General features: G+C 44.1%; 1 protein-coding gene across 1 annotated transcript; it reads right to left on the bottom strand.

The window, feature by feature from the left end:
- Positions 1-975: 975 nt before the first annotated feature.
- On the bottom strand, positions 976-20,779 carry arl3b (ARF like GTPase 3b; the record flags this gene model as incomplete). The annotated part of the gene is made up of 6 exons (XM_090218054.1): positions 976-4,700; positions 4,802-4,987; positions 5,087-5,137; positions 5,277-5,393; positions 13,715-13,858; positions 20,705-20,779. Coding segments are annotated over 6 exons (621 nt in total), but the record flags the coding sequence as incomplete, so codon positions are not given.
- Positions 20,780-22,186: the final 1,407 nt, after the last annotated feature.

Below are 22,186 nucleotides of genomic sequence, written 5' to 3'. Positions count from 1 at the left end.
TGGATGAGAGGGCTTCTTACTGCCTGAGCTATGTTGTTGATGTAAATTGAGAAGAGCGGGGGCCTAGGATTGAGCCTTGGGGTACTCCCTTGGTGACAGGCAGTGGCTGAGACAACAGATGTTCTGGCTTTATACACTGCACTCTTTGAGGTAGTTAGCAAACCAGGCCAAAGACCCCTCAGAGACACCAATACTCCTTAGCCGGCCCACAAGAATGGCATGGTCTACCGTATCAAAAGCTTTGGTCAAGTCAATAAAAATAGCAGCACAACATTGCTTATAATCAAGGGCATTGGTGACATCATTGAGGAACTTTAAGGTTGCAGTGACATACATAACCTGAGCAGAAACCAGATTGCCTACCAGGGAGAATACTATAGACAGCAAGAAAGATTTCCCAACACTTTTGATAAACAGGGCAAAATAGAAATAGGCCTGTAACAGTTTGGATCAGCTTGATCTCCCCCTTTAAAGTCGCATTAGAAGAGATTAGTAAATGTTGGACGGGCAAGGAGGCATGGCTGAGTCAAATAGGAATCCTGACTTAATGAAGTGGTGATTAAAGAGCTCAGCCATGTGCTTATTGTCAGTAACAACCACATCATCAACATTAACGGACATGGGCAGCAAATTACACCCTATTACCTATGTAGTGCACCACTTTTGACCAGGGCCCAAAGGGCTGTAAGGGCACTGTGTAGGAAATAGGGTGCCATTTGGGACGTAGCCTCTCGGTCTGTGCCCAGAGATTTAAAGACATCTACACTTTGATCTTAACGTCTGAGCATAAATACCTAGTTTAACAGACACTTTGAGCCAAAGTCACATACAGTTAGCAGCATATGTATACAGTGCCTTGCAAAGGTATTCGGCCCCCTTGAACTTTGCGACCTTTTGCCACATTTCAGGCTTCAAACATAAAGATATAAAACTGTATTTTTTTTGTGAAGAATCAACAACAAGTGGGACACAATCATGAAGTGGAACGACATTTATTGGATATTTCAAACTTTTTTAACAAATCAAAAACTGAAACATTGGCCGTGCAAAATTATTCAGCCCCTTTACTTTCAGTGCAGCAAACTCTCTCCAGAAGTTCAGTGAGGATCTCTGAATGATCCAATGTTGACCTAAATGACTAATGATGATAAATACAATCCACCTGTGTGTAATCAAGTCTCCGTATAAATGCACCTGCACTGTGATAGTCTCAGAGGTCCGTTAAAAGCGCAGAGAGCATCATGAAGAACAAGGAACACACCAGGCAGGTCCGAGATACTGTTGTGAAGAAGTTTAAAGCCGGATTTGGATACAAAAAGATTTCCCAAGCTTTAAACATCCCAAGGAGCACTGTGCAAGCGATAATATTGAAATGGAAGGAGTATCAGACCACTACAAATCTACCAAGACCTGGCCGTCCCTCTAAACTTTCAGATCATACAAGGAGAAGACTGATCAGAGATGCAGCCAAGAGGCCCATGATCACTCTGGATGAACTGCAGAGATCTACAGCTGAGGTGGGAGACTCTGTCCATAGGACAACAATCAGTCGTATATTGCACAAATCTGGCCTTTATGGAAGAGTGGCAAGAAGAAAGCCATTTCTTAAAGATATCCATAAAAAGTGTCGTTTAAAGTTTGCCACAAGCCACCTGGGAGACACACCAAACATGTGGAAGAAGGTGCTCTGGTCAGATGAAACCAAAATTGAACTTTTTGGCAACAATGCAAAACGTTATGTTTGGCGTAAAAGCAACACAGCTCATCACCCAGAACACACCATCCCCACTGTCAAACATGGTGGTGGCAGCATCATGGTTTGGGCCTGCTTTTCTTCAGCAGGGACAGGGAAGATGGTTAAAATTGATGGGAAGATGGATGGAGCCAAATACAGGACCATTCTGGAAGAAAACCTGATGGAGTCTGCAAAAGACCTGAGACTGGGACGGAGATTTGTCTTCCAACAAGACAATGATCCAAAACATAAAGCAAAATCTACAATGGAATGGTTCAAAAATAAACATATCCAGGTGTTAGAATGGCCAAGTCAAAGTCCAGACCTGAATCCAATCGAGAATCTGTGGAAAGAACTGAAAACTGCTGTTCACAAATGCTCTCCATCCAACCTCACTGAGCTTGAGCTGTTTTGCAAGGAGGAATGGGAAAAAATGTCAGTCTCTCGATGTGCAAAACTGATAGAGACATACCCCAAGCGACTTACAGCTGTAATCGCAGCAAAAGGTGGCGCTACAAAGTATTAACTTAAGGGGGCTGAATAATTTTGCACGCCCAATTTTTCAGTTTTGGATTTGTTAAAAATGTTTGAAATATCCAATAAATGTCGTTCCACTTCATGATTGTGTCCCACTTGTTGTTGATTCTTCACAAAAAAAAATACAGTTTTATATCTTTATGTTTGAAGCCTGAAATGTGGCAAAAGGTCGCAAATTTCAAGGGGGCCGAATACTTTCGCAAGGCACTGTATATATATATATATTCAGATAGTGCCTGGCCCAAGTAGGAATCGAGAGAGAAAGAGTGTTTCACAATGGGTCTTTGTAAAAGCACAGAGACCTTTTATAGTCCCACAGCCACAAGCCCTCAGAATGCATTGCTCTCTCACATGCACACAGCTGGATGTCAGTGTTTTATGGCCAGTGTTCTCTCCCCTGTAGCAGATGCAACACCCTCACAACTATGTGCAGCAGGCCTGAACCAACCACGGAACAGCTGTGGTCTGACTAGTAGTTAAACATAGGCCTGTAGGAGTCGACTGTGGCGGAAGGCTGCCACACACACACACACACAGAGGGAGCTGCCCCACTCAGGGGCCAAACCAGCTGGGCCTTTTCAATGTCAAAACCAGCTGACCCCACCTGTGTGAGGCAAGGTTGGTCTGTGACCCCACCTGTGTGTGTGAGACGCTAGTGTTTTGGAGATGGAGAAACCCCACACCAGAGCCCTTTACAAGGACTGGCAAATATACAAGGGCATAGGCAGCGAACAGGTAAAGTGGTGTCCTCCATAGCTCATCACACAGAAGTGTGTGTGTGTGTGTGTGTTAGCTGGTCCTCTTTTTACTACCACGACAGCCAGCTCAGAAAACAATGCCATTTTTTCCCATCACATTTTATTCACGGACCTTCAATCCTTGGACAGATCACATTCAAGAATATTAAAAGGAAAGAGCCTTGTTTAAATTCCCTCTAAAACCCAAGACAATGAAACACTTGAGAAATACACTGGTCATTTATCTCTGTTAAAATCTATCAACACCAGTGGGAGGCTGGTGGGAGGAGTTATAGGAGTACAGGCTCATTGTAATGACTGGAATGGAAAGACCGGAACAGAGTCAAACATGTGGTTTGTTTGATACCGTTCCAATTATTCCATTCCAGTCTATCCTCCTATAGCTCCTCCCACCAGCCTCCACTGATCTACATATGCAAATACAATAGATTACATAGTACAGGTGTAATATATGCTCTACTGCATGCACATAACATATGAATAGGGGTGGCAGGTAGCCTAGTGGTTAGAGCGTTAGACATGTAACCGAAAGGTTGCAAGATCAAAACCCCGAGCTGACAAGGTAAAAATCTGTCGTTCTGGCCCTGAACAAGGCAGTTAACCCACTGTTCCTAGGCCGTCACTGAAAATAATAATTTGTTCTTAACCGACTTGCCTAGTTAAATAAAGGTAAAAAATTGGGGCGAGTTATATACAATTGATCATCAAAAATGTAGTCTTTTTCTATTTTATTTATTAGGTTCTGTCCAAAATGGCACACTATTCACTAGATAGGGCTCTACTCATATGGGCTGTGGTCTACTCTAGTTAATTATTTAGGGAACAGAGTGCCATTTCAGAGTTGTCCTATAGCGTTTTTGTGTGTGCGTTTTTTAAATGTACATATTAACACACGTAACCTTTTCTCAGGGGAGTAAAGCACAGTATACAATGTTGCCCTGTCATCCTAGTAAACCAGTAACCACACACCGTATCTATTATTTGTAAGCAAATTACCCTCTACTTCACCATAAATAGAGAATTACAAAAATATACCCTACTTCCAACAGAACTGCAGCGAGAAAAGAGCTTGGAGCATGGAATAAAAAACTGAGCAAACTGTACAAATAAGAAAAATATGGAAAGAGAGGAAAGAAAGATCGAATGAGAGGTGGAGAGAGGTAGTCTGGGTAACAGTCTGTTTTGATATCATTCCACTCCTTGCCACTCCTGTTATGCTTTGGCATACAGTATGACAGTACAAGGAGTGGAATATAAGACAAACGGACTGGTACCGAGGATAGGAGAGAGGGAAGAGGCTGGTGTTGTGGTGAAGGACAGTAGAAAGGTCTGGAATGTCCTGGGACGGAATTTCTTATGATATGGTTAGGCTGGTGGGTCTCCTGGGATGGGTTTCCTTCCCTTTGTACCCCCAAATACAAATAATCAATTTTGAAGAGCAACAATGGAAGTTGTAGTTTTCGCGAGAAATGTAGTTTAGTAAACAATGTGTATTGACCAGCAAGGCAGTTAAAAACTTTCTTCAAGTCCATGTTTAGTGTGTACATTCACAAGTACAACCCGTCCTCCCACAGGCTTAGGGTGTGTGTGTGTGTGTGTGTATGAGAAAGCAGACAGCTGTGCTACTTCTTCTTAGCATTGACACTCTTGCAGACCCAGTTCATTCCATCCTGAAAGGAAACAGAAATAATAAAATGTCACTTCCTGAAGTGAAAACATGAATTGACCCCAACCCCTGTTGTAGATTGATGGGTTAGGGCTGGTGTCTCACCTGTACACCCTCTCCAGTGAGGGCGGAGCAGGACTGGATCTGCCAGACGCGGTCCCGGATAGTGTGCAGGTTGAGTCCCTCAGCAATCTCAGAAGCTGGGGCAGCCGTCAGCAGGTCTTGCTTGTTGGCAAAGATCAGCACTGGAACCCCACTCAGCTTCTCCTCATCCAACAGCTCAGCCAGCTCCTAGAACACAAACCAGCATGGGGTCCCCAATATAAACGTATGTATACGTCGAATGTGCACATTACACAAACATCACTGAAGAGAAAGAACCTGTCTCACCTGTCCCGTCTCTTCAAATCTTTTTCTGTCCGCACTGTCGATGACATAAATCTGAAATACGGTAGTATCTCCATTCAAAATGATTATTCACACACTACTGGTGGTGTGTGTATGTATATATACACACACACACATATATTTATTATATAAGTCATACCCCCATAAAGGAAGCTACGGTTGAGCCACTCACCAGCACATCAGTGTTCTCAAAGTAGTTTCTCCAGTAGGGTCTGATCTTCCTCTGTCCCCCGATGTCCCACACATTCAGCTTAAAACCCTGAGACTGAACACTCTTTATGTTGAAGCCCTGGAGAGAGAGGGGGGGCTTGGGTTTAGAAGTGTTAGGACTCTATTTTAACAAACCTAATACAATGGTAAAACTAAGTGCTGGCAGCAAGGCTGGGTTTCGCTGAATAAACAAGCTGTAGGTGTGACAAGGGCTTGGCCACTCACTGGCCAATCAAGGCGTTCCATGGCTTAATACTGGATGAGTTTCTCTTAAGTTCTGTAGGTTATTGACTGTTATGACTAACATACTCTTTCACGGAATCATGGCTCTCTCCAGATATACAGTCACTGTCTATACAGCCAGATGGGTTCTCAGTACACCGCGCACAGGAATAAAGAACTCACCGGGATGAAGAAAGGCGGGGGTGAATGTTTCATGATTGGTCATGGTGTGATTGTGATAATGTACAGAAACTCAAGTCCTTTTGTTTACACAACCTAGAATACCTCACAATCAAAATGGTGACCGTATTACCTCCCAAGGGAATTCTCTTCGGTTATAGTCACAGCCGTGTATATTCCCCCTCAAACCGATACCACTAATGCACTCAAGGAACTACACTGGACTTTGTTCAAACTGGAAACCACATATCCTGAGGCTGCATTTATTGTAGCTGGGGATTTTAACAAAGCAAATTTGAGGAAAACGCTACCGAAGTTCTATTAACAACTTGACTGTAGTACTCGCCTGCTTTATAAAAATAAAACAAATAAATAAAAAAAACTTGACCACTGCTACGCCAACTTCCGGATGTCTACAAGGCCCTCCCCCACCCCCGGCAAATCCGATCATGACTTAATTTTGTTCACCCCATCCTATAGGCAGAAACTCAAACAGGAAGTACCCGTGCTAAGGTCTATTCGACGCTGGTCTAACCAATTGGAATCCAGGCTTCAAGATTGTTTTGGTCACGCGAACTGGGATATGTTCCTGGTAGCCTCTAGAATAACATTGAACACTGAAACGGTGACCGAGATCATCAGGAAGTGTATGGCGGATGTTGTTTCCACTGTAACTATTAAAACCTACCCAAATCAAAATCTGTGGACACTAGGCAGTATTCGCACAAAACTGAAAGTGCGAACCACTGCATTTAACCATGGCAAGATGACTGGGAATATGGTTGAATACAAACACTGTAGTTATTCCCTCTGTAAGGCTATCAAAACAGGCAATACATCAGTACAGAGACAAAGTTGAGTCGCAATTCAACGGCTCAGACACAAGACGTATATGTGGCAGGGTCTACAGACAATCATGGATTACAAAGGGAAAACCAGCCACGTCGCGGACACCGACGTCGTGCTCCTGGACAAGCTAAACACATTCTTCACCCGCTTTGAGGATATCACAGTGCCACCGACGCAGCCCGCTTCCAAGGACTGTGGGCTCTCATTCTCTGTGGCTGACATGATTAAGACATTTAAATGTGTTAACCCTTGCAAGGCTGTCGGCCCAGACGGCATCCCTAGCCATGTCCTCAGAGCATGAGCAGACCAGCTGGCTGGAGGTAACTGAACTAAATGACTATCACCCCGTAGGACTCACTTCTGTCGTCATGAAGTGCTTTGAGAGACTAATCATAGATCATATTACCTCTACCTTACACGCTACCCACTTCAATTTGCATACTGACTAAATAGATCCAAAGACGACGCAATCGCCATCGTATTGCCTTATCCCATCTGGACAAGCTGAATACCTATGTAAGAATGCTGTTCATTGACTATAGCTCAGCCTTCAACACCATAGTACCCTCCAAGCTCATCATTAAGCTTGGGGCCCTGGGTCTGAACCCCGCCCTGTGCAACTGGGTACTGGACTTCCTGACGGTCCGCCCCCAGGTGGTGAAGGTAGGAAACAACACCTCCGCTTCGCTGATCCTCAACACAGGGGCCCCGCTCAGCCCCCTCCTGTACACCACAGCTGTCGTCTACAAACTTGGCGCTGGAAGAAATGGCAGCAGTTTTAATGTGTTTTTTCCACGTTGTAACTTATTTTGTACATAATGTTTCTGCCACCGTATCTTATGGCAAAAATGAGCTTCTGGACAGCGATCACTCACCTCAGGTTAGACAAAGATTTTTTCTTCAGCAAGCAGGAAGCACAGGATATACTGCGGACACCCGACAAGGCCAACATCCCCGTTATTGGCAAGAGAAAGAGATGCAGGTACAGAGAACAGATCGGGGTGCCTCGTAAGGATCCGGAGAAGGCGAGTGGGGAAGCTGCCGTTACCGTCAATATTACTCGCCAACGTACAATAAATTATATGAGGTACAATCACGAATATCCTACCAACGAGGCATCAAAAAAAAAAAAACATCTTATGTTTCACAGAATCGTGGCTGAATGAATGATGACATGGATATTTAGGTAGCAGGATATAGATATTATATATATATATATATATATACACACACAGTGCCTTGCGAAAGTATTCGGCCCCCTTGAACTTTGCGACCTTTTGCCACATTTCAGGCTTCAAACATAAAGATATTAAACTGTATTTTTTTGTGAAGAATCAACAACAAGTGGGACACAATCATGAAGTGGAACGACATTTATTGGATATTTCAAACTTTTTTAACAAATCAAAAACTGGAAAATTGGGCGTGCAAAATTATTCAGCCCCCTTAAGTTAATACTTTGTAGCGCCACCTTTTGCTGCGATTACAGCTGTAAGTCGCTTGGGGTATGTCTCTATCAGTTTTGCACATCGAGAGACTGACATTTTTTCCCATTCCTCCTTGCAAAACAGCTCGAGCTCAGTGAGGTTGGTTGGAGAGCATTTGTGAACAGCAGTTTTCAGTTCTTTCCACAGATTCTCGATTGGATTCAGGTCTGGACTTTGACTTGGCCATTCTAACACCTGGATATGTTTATTTTTGAACCATTCCATTGTAGATTTTGCTTTATGTCTTGGATCATTGTCTTGTTGGAAGACAAATCTCCGTCCCAGTCTCAGGTCTTTTGCAGACTCCATCAGGTTTTCTTCCAGAATGGTCCTGTATTTGGCTCCATCCATCTTCTCATCAATTTTAACCATCTTCCCTGTCCCTGCTGAAGAAAAGAAGGCCCAAACCATGATGCTGCCACCACCATGTTTGACAGTGGGGATGGTGTCTTCATGGTGATGAGCTGTGTTGCTTTTACGACAAACATAACTTTTTGCATTGTTGCCAAAAAGTTCAATTTTGGTTTCATCTGACCAGAGCACCTTCTTCCAGATGTTTGGTGTGTCTCCCAGGTGGCTTGTGGCAAACTTTAAACAACACTTTTTATGGATATCTTTAAGAAATGGCTTTCTTCTTGCCACTCTTCCATAAAGGCCAGATTTGTGCAATATACGACTGATTGTTGTCCTATGGACAGAGTCTCCCACCTCAGCTGTAGATCTCTGCAGTTCATCCAGAGTGATCATGGGCCTCTTGGCTGCATCTCTGATCAGTCTTCTCCTTGTATGATCTGAAAGTTTAGAGGGACGGCCAGGTCTTGGTAGATTTGCAGTGGTCTGATACTCCTTCCATTTCAATATTATCGCTTGCACAGTGCTCCTTGGGATGTTTAAAGCTTGGGAAATCTTTTTGTATCCAAATCCGGCTTTAAACTTCTTCACAACAGTATCTCGGACCGGCCTGGTGTGTTCCTTGTTCTTCATGATGCTCTCGCCATAAGAAGTTAAAGTCCCCGGCCTCTAGGAGCGCCACCTCTGGGTGAGCGGTTTGCTGTTTGCTTATTTCCTTATACAGCTGACTGACTGTGGTGATAAATAAACAGCCACAAAAAGTATAGATGAAAACTCTCTTGGAAAATAGTGTGGTCTATAGTGTGTCTCCTTAGATTTCGTGCACCAGCTGTTTACAAATATGTACAGACCGCCGCCCCCCCCCTCGTCTTACCAGAGTGTGCTGTTCTATCTAGCCGGTGCAACATATATACAGTGCCTTGCGAAATTATTCGGCCCCCTTGAACTTTGCGACCTTTTGCCACATTTCAGGCTTCAAACATAAAGATATAAAACTGTATTTTTTTGTGAAGAATCAACAACAAGTGGTGCACAATCATGAAGTGGAACGACATTTATTGGATATTTCAAACTTTTTTAACAAATCCAAAACTGAAAAATTGGGCGTGCAAAATTATTCAGCCCCTTTACTTTCAGTGCAGCAAACTCTCTCCAGAAGTTCAGTGAGGATCTCTGAATGATCCAATGTTGACCTAAATGACTAATGATGATAAATACAATCCACCTGTGTGTAATCAAGTCTCCGTATGAATGCATCTGCACTGTGATAGTCTCAGAGGTCTCCAAAACTGTCAAAATATTGTCTGTGAGTATAACAGAACTGACATTGCAGGCGAAACCCTGAGGAAAATCAAACCAGGAAGTGGCTTCTATTTTGAAAACTCCATGTTCCATAGCCTCCCTTTGCTCCATTTAAAGGGATATCAACCAGATTATTTTTCCTATCGCTTCCTCAAGGTGTCAACAGTCTTCAGACATAGTTTCAGGCTTTTATTTTGAAAAATGAGCCAGAAAGATAACATCGCGTCAGGTGGTCGCATGAGTTTTGCTCGCGCAACAGAGTTTGGGCTGCGATTGCCTTTCCCTCTCCTACTGATAAAGACATTTGCGGTTGATATATTATCCATTATATATTTTAAAAACAACCTGAGGATTGATTATAAAAACCGTTTGACATGTTTCTGTTGAGATTATGGAAACTATTTGGAATTTGTCTGCGTTGTCGTGACCACCCTTTCCTGTGGACTTCTGAACATAACCCGCCAAACAAACGGAGGTATTTTGGATATAAAAATAATCTTTATGGAACAAAAGGAACATTTATTGTGTAACTGGGAGTCTCGTGAGTGAAAACATCCGAAGATCAAAGGTAAACGATTAATTTGATTGCTTTTCGCGACCAAGCTACTTGATGCTAAGTGTACATAATGTTTTGTCGAGTGATACATAAACTTAAACGGTTGGATTGCTTCCCCTGTAAAGCATATTTTCACGACAGGTGGATTAACAAAAGGCTAAGCTGTGTTTTCCTATATTACACTTGTCATTTCATGAATATAAATATTTTTAGTAATATTCATTGAATGTGGCGCTATGCAATTCAGCGGTTGTTGATGACAATTATCCCCTTAACGGGATTGCAGCCATAAATTAATACAGGGAAACTTGATAGAAATTAGGTAAAATTTATTTAATATGCTAAATGCACAACCAGAGGAATAACATTTTTTTTAAAAGTCTAGATCACCTGTACTCCACACACAGATACGCGTACAAAGCTCTCACCCACCCTCCATTTGGTAAATCTGACAACAATTCTATCCTCCTAATTCCTGTTTAGAAGCTAAAATTAAAGCTGGAAGCACCAGTGGTCAGATGAAGCAGATGCTAAACTACAGGACTGCATGGCTATCACAGACTGGATTATGTTCCCTGATTCTTCCGATTGCATTGAGGAGTACATCACATCAGTCACTGGCTTCATCAATAAGTGCATCGATGATGTCCCCACAGTGACTGTACACACATACCCTAACCAGAAGCCATGGATTACAGGCAACATTCGCACTGAGCTAAGGGGTAGAGATGTCGCTTTCAAGGTGGGGGACTCTAACCCGGAAGATTATAAGAAATCCTGCTATGTCCTCCGACAAACCATCAAACAGGCAAAGCGCCAAAACAGGGCTAAGATTGAATTGTACTTCACCGGCTCAGACACTCGTCTTATTACAGACTACAAAAGGGAAGCACAGCCGCGAGCTGCCCAGTTACACATGCCTACCAGACGAGCTAAATCACTTCTATGCTCGCTTCGATGCAAGCAACACTGAGGCATGCATGAGAGCATCAGCTGTTCACTCTCTCCATAGCTGACGTGAGTAAGACCTTTAAATAGGTCAACATTCAGACGGATTACCAGGAAGTGTGCTCCAGGCGTGTGCTGAACAACTGGCAGGTGTCTTCACTGACATTTTCAACATGTCCCTGATTGAGTCTGTAATACCAACATGTTTCAAGCTGACCACCATAGTCCCTGTGCCCAAGAACACTAAAGGCAACCTGACTAAATGATGACAGACCCTTACGTCTGTAGCCATGAAGTGCTTTGAAAGGCTGGTAATGGCTCACATTAACACTAGTATCCCAGAAACCCTAGACCCACTCCAACTTGCATACCGCCCAAACAGATCCACAGATGATGCAATCTCTATTGCACTCCACACTACCCTTTCCCACCTGGACAAAAGGAACCCCTACGTCAGAATGCTATTCATTGACTACAGCTCAGCGTTCAATATCATAGTACCCTCAAAGCTCTAAACTAAGCTAAGGATCCTGGGACTAAACGGCTCCGTCTGCAACTGGATCCTGGCCTTCCTGACGAGCCGCCCCCAGGTGGTGAGGGTAGGTAGCAACACATCTACCACGCTGATCCTCAACACTGGAGCCCCTCAGGGGTGCGTGCTCAGTCCCCTCCCGTACTCCCTCTTCACCCATGACTGCGTGGCCAGGCATGACTCCAACAACATCATTAAGTTTGCCGATGACACAACAGTGGTAGGCCTGATCACCAACAATGATGAGACAGCCTATATGTAGGTCAGAGACCTGGCCGGGTGGTTACAGAATAACAACCTATCCCTCAACGTAACCAAGAGTAAGGAGATGATTGTGGACTACAGGAAAAGGAGGACCGAGCACACCCCCATTGTCATCGACGGGGCTGTAGTGGAGCAGGTTGAGAGCTTGCTGCTACTCTCCGTTTACCATATATACACACATAGTCACTTTAACTATACATTCATGTACATACTACCTCAATTAGCCCGACTAACCGGTGTCCCTGCACATTGGCTACCTGGACTATCTGCATTGTGTCCCGCCACCCCCCAACCCCTCTTTACACTGTTGCTACTACTCTCTGTTTACCATACCAACATGTACGTACAACCTCAATTAGCCCGACTAACCGGTGCCTGTATATAGCCTCACTACTGTTATAATTCACTGTCTTTTTACTGTTGTTTTTTATTTAATTAATTATCTATTGTTCACCTAATACCTATTTTTTTTACTTAAAAATTGCACTGTTGGTTAGGGTCTGTAAATAAGCATTTCACTGTAAGGTCTACACCGGTTGTATTCAGCGCACATGACAAAAGAAAAAGCTTTTATTTGATTAATAGGCCTGATTACCAACAATGATGAGACAGCCTACAGGAAGGAGGTGAGGGCCCTGGCGGACTGGTGCCAGGAAAATAACTTATCCCTCTACGTCAACAAAACGAAGGAGCTGATCGTGGACTTCAGGAAACAGCAGATGGAGCACCCCAGTATCCACGTCAACCCGACTGCAGTGGAGAAGGTGAAAAGCTTCACCAACGACCTGAAATGGTCCAACCACACAGACAGTGTGGTGAAGAAGGCGCAACAGCATCTCTTCAACCTCAGGAGGCCGAAGAAATGTAGCTTTGGCCCTAAGACCCTCACAAACTTTTACAGATGCACAATTGAGAGCATCCTGTCGGGCTGCATAACCGCCTGGTACGGCGACTGCACTGCCCACAACCGCAGGGCCCTTCAGAGGGTGGTGCGGTACCCATAACGCATCACCGGAGGTACACTGCCTGCCCTCCAGGACACCTACAGCACTCGATGTCACAGGAAGGCCAAAAAGATCATCAATGACATCAACCACCCGAGCCATTGCCTGTTCACCCTGCTACCATCCAGAAGGCGAGGTCAGTATAGGTGCATCAAAGCTGGGACCGAGAGACTGAAAAACAGCTTCTATCCCAAGGCCATTCGTCTGTTAAATAGCCATCACTATGTAATTCTGCACCTTAGAGGCTGCTGCCTTAAGACATGGACTCACTGGTCACTTTATTAATGTTTACATACTGCTATACTCATTTCATATGTATATACTGTACTCTATTCTACTGTATTTTAGTCAATGGCACTCCGACATTGCTCGTCCTAATATTTATATATTTCTTTATTCCATTCTTTTACTTTAGATGCGTGTGTATTGTTAGATATTACTGCACTGTAGCTAGGAACACAAGCAGTTCGCTACACCCTCAATAACATCTGCTAAATATGTGTGTGAGACCAATATATTTGACTTGATAAATACCAATTCGACTGGGGGCACAGAATATTCTCATCATAGTACAGTTTACAGTACTAAATAGCATAGGCTACAGTAATGAGTGATAGCAAAAACATCCACTGTTTGATATTACTGCACTTCTACCGCAAAAAATAATAATGCTAGGCTCCCCTAAAGGTGTGTGTTCCTCATTACCTGTGTGGGAGTGATGTGACTGATGTCCTCAGAGGCCAGTTGTTTCAGTAGCGTGGTCTTTCCTCCGTTGTCCAAACCCAACAACAAGATCCGAACCTCCTGATCAGGTGTGCTCTTTAGCTTTCGAAGGATTGACAGCAAACCCTGCAATATATCAAAACACAATCCATTATGGGTTATCCCGAGTCGTGACATGACCAACGGAGGAGCATACCTGCTATTTACCAGAAGATTCCGACCCTACCGTTATACTAGTTTACAAGGGTTCAGAACGCAAACATGGTTACATTAAAGGAAAATCCACCCAAAACCAGTAATAACTGGTTAACCATTCCGGCGCCGACAGAGATGGCCGCCTCGCTTCGCGTTCCTAGGAAACTATGCAGTTTTTTGTTTTTTTACGTGTTATTTCTTACATTAGTACCCCAAGTCATCTTAGGTTTCATTACATACAGTCGAGAAGAACTACTGAATATAAGATCAGCATCAACTCACCATCAGTACGACCAAGAATATGTTTTTCGCGACGCGGATCCTGTGTTCTGCCTTACAAACAGGACAACGGAGTGGATCCTATGCAGCGACCCAAAAAAACGACTCCGAAAGAGAGGGAAACGAGGCGGTCTTCTGGTCAGACTCCGGAGACGGGTACAGCGCGCACCACTCCCTAGCATTCTTCTTGCCAATGTCCAGTCTCTTGACAACAAGGTTGATGAAATCCGAGCAAGGGTAGCATTCCAGAGGGACATCAGAGACTGTAACGTCCTTTGCTTCACTGAAACATGGCTCACTGGAGAGACGCTATCCGAAGCGGTGCAGCCAACGGGTTTCTCCACACATCGCGCTGACAGAAACAAACATCTTTCTGGTAAGAAGAGGGGCGGGGGCGTATGCCTCATGGCCAACGTGACATGGTGTGATGAAAGAAACATACAGAAACATACCCCGCCCCCCTTTCGGAAAAGCTGACCACGACTCCATTTTGTTGATCCCTGCCTACAGACAGAAACTAAAACAAGAGGCTCCCACGCTGAGGTCTGTCCAACGCTGGTCCGACCAAGCTGACTCCACACTCCAAGACTGCTTCCATCACGTGGACTGGGAGATGTTTCGTATTGCGTCAGATAACAACATTGACGAATACGCTGATTCGGTGTGCGAGTTCATTAGAACGTGCGTTGAAGATGTCGTTCCCATAGCAACGATTAAAACATTCCCTAACCAGAAACCGTGGATTGATGGCAGCATTCGTGTGAAACTGAAAGCGCGAACCACTGCTTTTAATCAGGGCAAGGTGTCTGGTAACATGACCGAATACAAACAGTGCAGCTATTCCCTCCGCAAGGCTATCAAACAAGCTAAGCGCCAGTACAGAGACAAAGTAGAATCTCAATTCAACGGCTCAGACACAAGAGGCATGTGGCAGGGTCTACAGTCAATCACGGACTACAGGAAGAAATCCAGCCCAGTCACGGACCAGGATGTCTTGCTCCCAGGCAGACTAAATAACTTTTTTGCCCGCTTTGAGGACAATACAGTGCCACTGACACGGCCTGCAACGAAAACATGCGGTCTCTCCTTCACTGCAGCCGAGGTGAGTAAGACATTTAAACGTGTTAACCCTCGCAAGGCTGCAGGCCCAGACGGCATCCCCAGCCGCGCCCTCAGAGCATGCGCAGACCAGCTGGCCGGTGTGTTTACGGACATATTCAATCAATCCCTATACCAGTCTGCTGTTCCCACATGCTTCAAGAGGGCCACCATTGTTCCTGTTCCCAAGAAAGCTAAGGTAACTGAGCTAAATGACTACCGCCCCGTAGCACTCACATCCGTCATCATGAAGTGCTTTGAGAGACTAGTCAAGGACCATATCACCTCCACCCTACCTGACACCCTAGACCCACTCCAATTTGCTTACCGCCCAAATAGGTCCACAGACGATGCAATCTCAACCACACTGCACACTGCCCTAACCCATCTGGACAAGAGGAATACCTATGTGAGAATGCTGTTCATCGACTACAGCTCGGCATTCAACACCATAGTACCCTCCAAGCTCGTCATCAAGCTCGAGACCCTGGGTCTCGACCCCGCCCTGTGCAACTGGGTACTGGACTTCCTGACGGGCCGCCCCCAGGTGGTGAGGGTAGGCAACAACATCTCCTCCCCGCTGATCCTCAACACTGGGGCCCCACAAGGGTGCGTTCTGAGCCCTCTCCTGTACTCCCTGTTCACCCACGACTGCGTGGCCACGCACGCCTCCAACTCAATCATCAAGTTTGCGGACGACACAACAGTGGTAGGCTTGATTACCAACAACGATGAGACGGCCTACAGGGAGGAGGTGAGGGCCCTCGGAGTGTGGTGTCAGGAAAATAACCTCACACTCAACGTCAACAAAACTAAGGAGATGATTGTGGACTTCAGGAAACAGCAGAGGGAACACCCCCCTATCCACATCGATGGAACAGTAGTGGAGAGGGTAGCAAGTTTTAAGTTCCTCGGCATACACATCACAGACAAACTGAATTGGTCCACTCACACAGACAGCATCGTGAAGAAGGCGCAGCAGCGCCTCTTCAACCTCAGGAGGCTGAAGAAATTCGGCTTGTCACCAAAAGCATTCACAAACTTCTACAGATGCACAATCGAGAGCATCCTGGCGGGCTGCATCACCGCCTGGTATGGCAACTGCACCGCCCTCAACCGTAAGGCTCTCCAGAGGGTAGTGAGGTCTGCACAACGCATCACCGGGGGCAAACTACCTGCCCTCCAGGACACCTACACCACCCGATGTCACAGGAAGGCCATAAAGATCATCAAGGACATCAACCACCCGAGCCACTGCCTGTTCACCCCGCTATCATCCAGAAGGCGAGGTCAGTACAGGTGCATCAAAGCTGGGACCGAGAGACTGAAAAACAGCTTCTATCTCAAGGCCATCAGACTGTTAAACAGCCACCACTAACACTGAGTGGCTGCTGCCAACACACTGACACTGACTCAACTCCAGCCACTTTAATAATGGGAATTGATGGGAAATGATGTAAATATATCACTAGCCACTTTAAACAATGCTACCTTATATAAATGTTACTTACCCTACATTATTCATCTCATATGCATACGTATATACTGTACTCTATATCATCGACGGTATCCTTATGTAATACATGTATCACTAGCCACTTTATACTATACTATGCCACTTTGTTTACATACTCATCTCATTTGTACATACTGTACCCGATACCATCTACTGTATCTTGCCTATACTGCTCTGTACCATCACTCATTCATATATCCTTATGTACATATTCTTTATCCCCTTACACTGTGTACAAGACAGTAGTTTTGGAATTGTTAGTTAGATTACTTGTTATTACTGCATTGTCGGAACTAGAAGCACAAGCATTTCGCTACACTCGCATTAACATCTGCTAACCATGTGTATGTGACAAATAAAATTTGATTTGATTTGATTTGATTTACAGTGTTAAATAACAATGTGAAAACAATATGTTTTGAGAACAAATGTTTCATTTTGGCGTTATAATAAGGTTGGTAGCAACATGGAAATCGTGGTGACAATCTGTTGCAGCTCAAATAGACTACAAATTCCACAACGCAATGCTCGCTCTATGGGCGGGCTAGCTAGCAAATGTAGCTACACACAATAATACCAACAACAATATTAGCATGTAAAGTAACTAGTTAGCTGTAAAAAAATAGCCTAAACAAACTGCACCATCAATTTAGGGGTCTACAATCTCACCATATTCAACCTGCAGATAGATGTGCCGCTAACATTCGCAACGGCAGATATACTTTTGAGGAAATGGGAAACGTTGCCCACGCTAAGTCAATGGGCCGTGCGGTGCATTCTGGGCGATTCTGGGACAAGGAGCGCTCTCCTTCAAGGAGTGAATGGGAGTCTTGGGCGCTAGTTTAAAAACCCAACATGGAAAACAATTTCGTCAACAAGAAGCACAACATTACAAATATTTTCCGAGATTTGAGATAATTAACCTGCTATCTGTAATATCTTATAGCTTTGGAATCATAACATTACGTACTTTTAAAGAAAATATGCACGTTTCTTGAGAAGGGATTACGTGACGAATAGTTTAGCAACCGCTTGACGCATCATGTCAACATCAACGCGATTGGTCGACAGTCTGCTGGGTGGGGCGTTGTGTTCCTTAATTAATTAGATTCCTATATCCTTGATATGATATCTCTAGCAACGGCATTATGCTATGCACCCTGAATTAAACAGGCAGACAAATAAGAAAAATGTTTTAGACGCTCCGTTAAATAAAAAAAAGATTGGAATATTGGTAGGAATATCGCAAAAATATTATCAATGGTTCATTCGAGAGAAGACATCGGCCAGTATTGAAATCATTTTCGCGATCTAAAGGTCTTATTAACTTCCAGTATTCCTATTAACTTCCAATGTAGTGAGAGCGACTATCACAGTGCCACGTCAAACAGGCCGGATTTCTGCCTGCTTGAATGCCAATAACTTAGATACACAATCTTGAAATGACCCGGGGAATCGATAGAACATCACTAGGAAACGCACAAAAACAATATAACATTCAAAATGGGTGAATCTTTCCTTTAAGACACCATGGAGGTGGCGCTAAATATACAGTACCAGTCAAAAGTTAAAAACATTCCAGGGATTTTCTTCTTTTTTTTCTTTACATTGTAGAATAATAGTGAAGACATCAACACGATGAAATAAGATGAGATTCTTCAAAAACCCTTTGCACACTCTTGGCATTCTCTCAACCAGCTTCATGAGGTAGTCACCTGGAATGCATTTCAATTAACAGGTGTGCCTTGTTAAGTTCATTTGTGGAATTTCTTTCCTTCTTAATGCGTTTGTGACAAGGTAGGGGGGTATACAGAAGATAGCCCTATTTGGTAAAAGACCAAGTCCATATTATGGCAAGAACTGCTCAAATAAGCAAAGAGAAACAAAAGGCCATCATTACTTTAAGACGTGAAGGTCAGTCAATCAGGAAAATGTCAAGAACTTTGAAACGTTCTTCAAGTGCAGTTGCAAAAACCATCAAGCGCTGTGATGAAACTGGCTCTCATGAGGACCACCACAGCAAAGGAAGACCCAGAGTTGCTTCTGCTGCAGAGGAGAAGTTCATTAAAGTTACCAGCATCAGAAATTGCAGCGCAAATAAATGCTTCACAGAGTTCAAGTAACAGGCACATCGCAACATCAACTGTTCAGAGGAGACTGCGTGAAATCAGGCCTTCATGGTTGAATTGCTGAAAAGAAACCACAACTAAAGGACATCAATAAGAAGAAGAGACTTGCTTGGGCCAAGAAATACGAGCAATGGTCATTAGACTGGTGGAAATCTGTCCGTTGGTCTGATGAGTCCAAATTTGAGATTTTTTGGTTACAACCGCGGTGTTGTGAGAAGCAGAGTAGGTGAACAGATGATCGCCGCATGTGTGGTCCCCACCGTGAAACACGGAGGAGGATGTGTGATGGTGCTTTGGTGACACTGTTGGTGATTTATTTAGAATTCAAGGCACACTTAACCAGGAAGGCTGTTTATGTTATCCAGAGTGCTGGTGACTGACTGTGCTGCTGGCAACAATTTAGTTACGCTTTTTTTTGCCTATGTTTACTGACACCAGCCATATTCAACGGGTGTTGAGTGTTCGTAAATTCATCAGTTATTCTGCGCTCTGGCACACAGACGAGTGCTCTGAAGTAGATGGCCAGACTGAATTTACGAACGCATCCAAAATGGTTACTTGCATAGTGGAGTATTTTGTTAAGACATGTGGCTAGCTAGTTCTGCAGGTAGCTAATCAACCAGGTTCAATGTTAGATAGCTAACATTAGGCTATAGCTAGCCAAGCAAATAGCTCTGAGATACAAATAATATGGTCATACACGTAACGTTACCTAGCGAGCCAGCCAGCTAATGTTCGCTGGCTAGCTAGATAAACAATTAACCATAATCACAACTCATGACATTACAATCCTGCATGAATCTACAGGTAGCTAACCAACCAGGTTCAATGTTAGCTAGTTAACATTAGGCTATAGCTAGCCAAGCAAATGGCTCTTTCTGTCAAAATTAGAAATGTGTCATTTCTAAAAATGTAGCTAGCTAGACTATCTTACCCGTACATCATTCCTGGTTGGACGAGTCTCCGCTCTGATGCCACAGTTGCCCTTAGTTTGAATATGTAATCCTGAGACACGTGTTGTTTTCTCAATCTCCTTAGCTATCATACTCGAAATCCACTGATTTCAAAACTCAGACCTCCAGAAAGTGGAGAGCAACACTTATGCAGTGTTGGATTACCTAGACATACTGACAGGCTCAAATAGACAGAAGTGTGCTATGTGGCAGACCAATCCCAAATCATCTCTCGGCATGTCCGGCCCACTCGGGGCGGCAGGTAGCCTAGTGGTTAGAGCTTTGGGCAGGTAACCGAAAGGTCGGTAGATCAAATCCCCGAGCTGACAAGGTAAAAATGTGTCCTTCTGCCTCTGAACAAGGTTCCTAGCCCGTCATTGTAAATAAGAACTTGCTCTTAACTGACTTTCCTAGTTGAAAAGGTTCCATTCGGTATTGGCTTTTTTGGTCCTCCAATAATCAGTATCGGCGTTGAAAAATCATAATCGGTCGACCTCTAAACCAAAGCCATGAAAATGTTAAAATGGACCCATCATCCATGTCTTGCCCACACAATCAACCTGATTGTAAGAGATGCTCTGAAGGTGATGAAGCACACTGTGGACAAAGTGAAAGCAGCTGTGGAATACTTCCACAGGAGCACAGTAGGTGGTGAAAAACTAAAGTCTACACAACGCCAGATGGGGATGCCTGAGCTGAGGCCTAGGCTGCACTACTAGGTGGAATTCAACATTTTATATGTTGAAGCGGTTTCTTGAGTCAAAGGATGCCATAATCTCTACCCTGGCCATTGTCAATGCACCTGTTGATGCTCTGACCCAAGAGGAATGGGAGGTGGTGGAGGAGATGTGCAGAGTCCTGGAACCCTTTGAGCAGGTCACTGTGGAGATCAGTGGAGAGAGGTACAGTAAGCAGTTATTACTACATCATTATTTAATCCAGTATTATATATGTATATGAGCAGTAGATGAGAATGTAGTATTAGTAGATAAACCATGAACCTGAACTAGTAAGTTGCTGTTCTCTCTTTTCAGCTATGTGACAGCCTCAAAAATTATACTCCTGTGTAAGGGTCTGCAGCAAATCACAGCCAGCCGCGAGAGAGAAGCAAATGTAACCACAGGACATGTGACAGAGTTGATGGACACCCTATGTTCATTAATGGACAGAAAGTTCCACAGAATGGAATATAATCACGTGCTATCAGAAACCGCTGCACTTGACCCCAGGTTTAAGAAGTTAGCCTTCAGTGATGCCAGAGCGATTGATGAGGCTCTTCAAAGAATAACCTCCGCAGCAGGGAGGGACAGCCCCAGCAGTCAGCTGGCTCAGGCACCAGGGCAACAGGAAGAAGAGGGATCAGATGGAGCAGAAGCACCAGCAGTAGTGCCATAAACGTCTGCTGTTTGGATGCTGTTTGATGAGAGAGCAACTGGGGAGGCAGCACAAAGGAATCCCTCAGCAGATGCCATAATGGAGGTCCGATCCTAATTGGAGTAGCCCCTCCTCCAAAGATCTGCAGATCCTCTGAGCTGGTGGAAGAACAAGGCCTCTGTCTACCCACGGCTTACCAAAGTCATGACAGGGAGACTCAGCATAGTGGCCACATCCGTTCCCTCTGAGAGGGTCTTCTCGAAAACGGGACAAATAATTACTGAGACCGCATCAGCACCTCGAAAGTGAGGCAGCTTGCATTTCTGAATGCAAATCTCACATAAAAGCAACCAGCTGCTGTGTGCAGCTGGTTATAACAGGCAGCAGGTAGCCTAGTGGTTAGAGCATTGGACTAGTAACCAAAAGGTTGCAAGATCAAATCTCCGAGCTGACAAGTTAAAAATCTGTCATTCTGTTAACAAGGCAGTTAACTCACTGTTCCTAGGCTGTCATTGAAAATAAGAATTTGTTCATAACTGACTTGCCTAGTTAAATAAAGGTAGAATAAAAAAAAAACATGTCAATAAAGGAGAGAAGAGGGAACAGTTTAAGGTTTTATGTGGGAAGCTGCAGTTTTGCACATTTATTTATTTTTCTTTGATATGGAACAATATTATATTATTTTGTTCAGATTGTATTAGTTTTGAATTGTTACATTTATATGCACTTTGTTTATATACATTTTAAAAAGTTATACTTTAGAGGTCGACCGATTAATGGGCATGGCCGATTAATTAGGGCAGATTTCAAGTTTTCATAAGAATCGGTAATTGGCATTTTTGGACACCGATTATGGCCGTTTACATTGCACTCCACGAGGAGACTGCGTGGCAGGCTGACCACCTGTTAC

Source organism: Oncorhynchus mykiss, chromosome 23 (genome assembly GCF_057628025.1).
Source record: "Oncorhynchus mykiss isolate SJ-2025 chromosome 23, ASM5762802v1, whole genome shotgun sequence".
In the NCBI taxonomy this organism is placed as follows: Eukaryota; Metazoa; Chordata; class Actinopteri; order Salmoniformes; family Salmonidae; genus Oncorhynchus; species Oncorhynchus mykiss.
The sequence above is the reverse complement of the archived record's forward strand: the minus strand, read 5'-3'. Positions and strand labels throughout refer to the sequence as shown.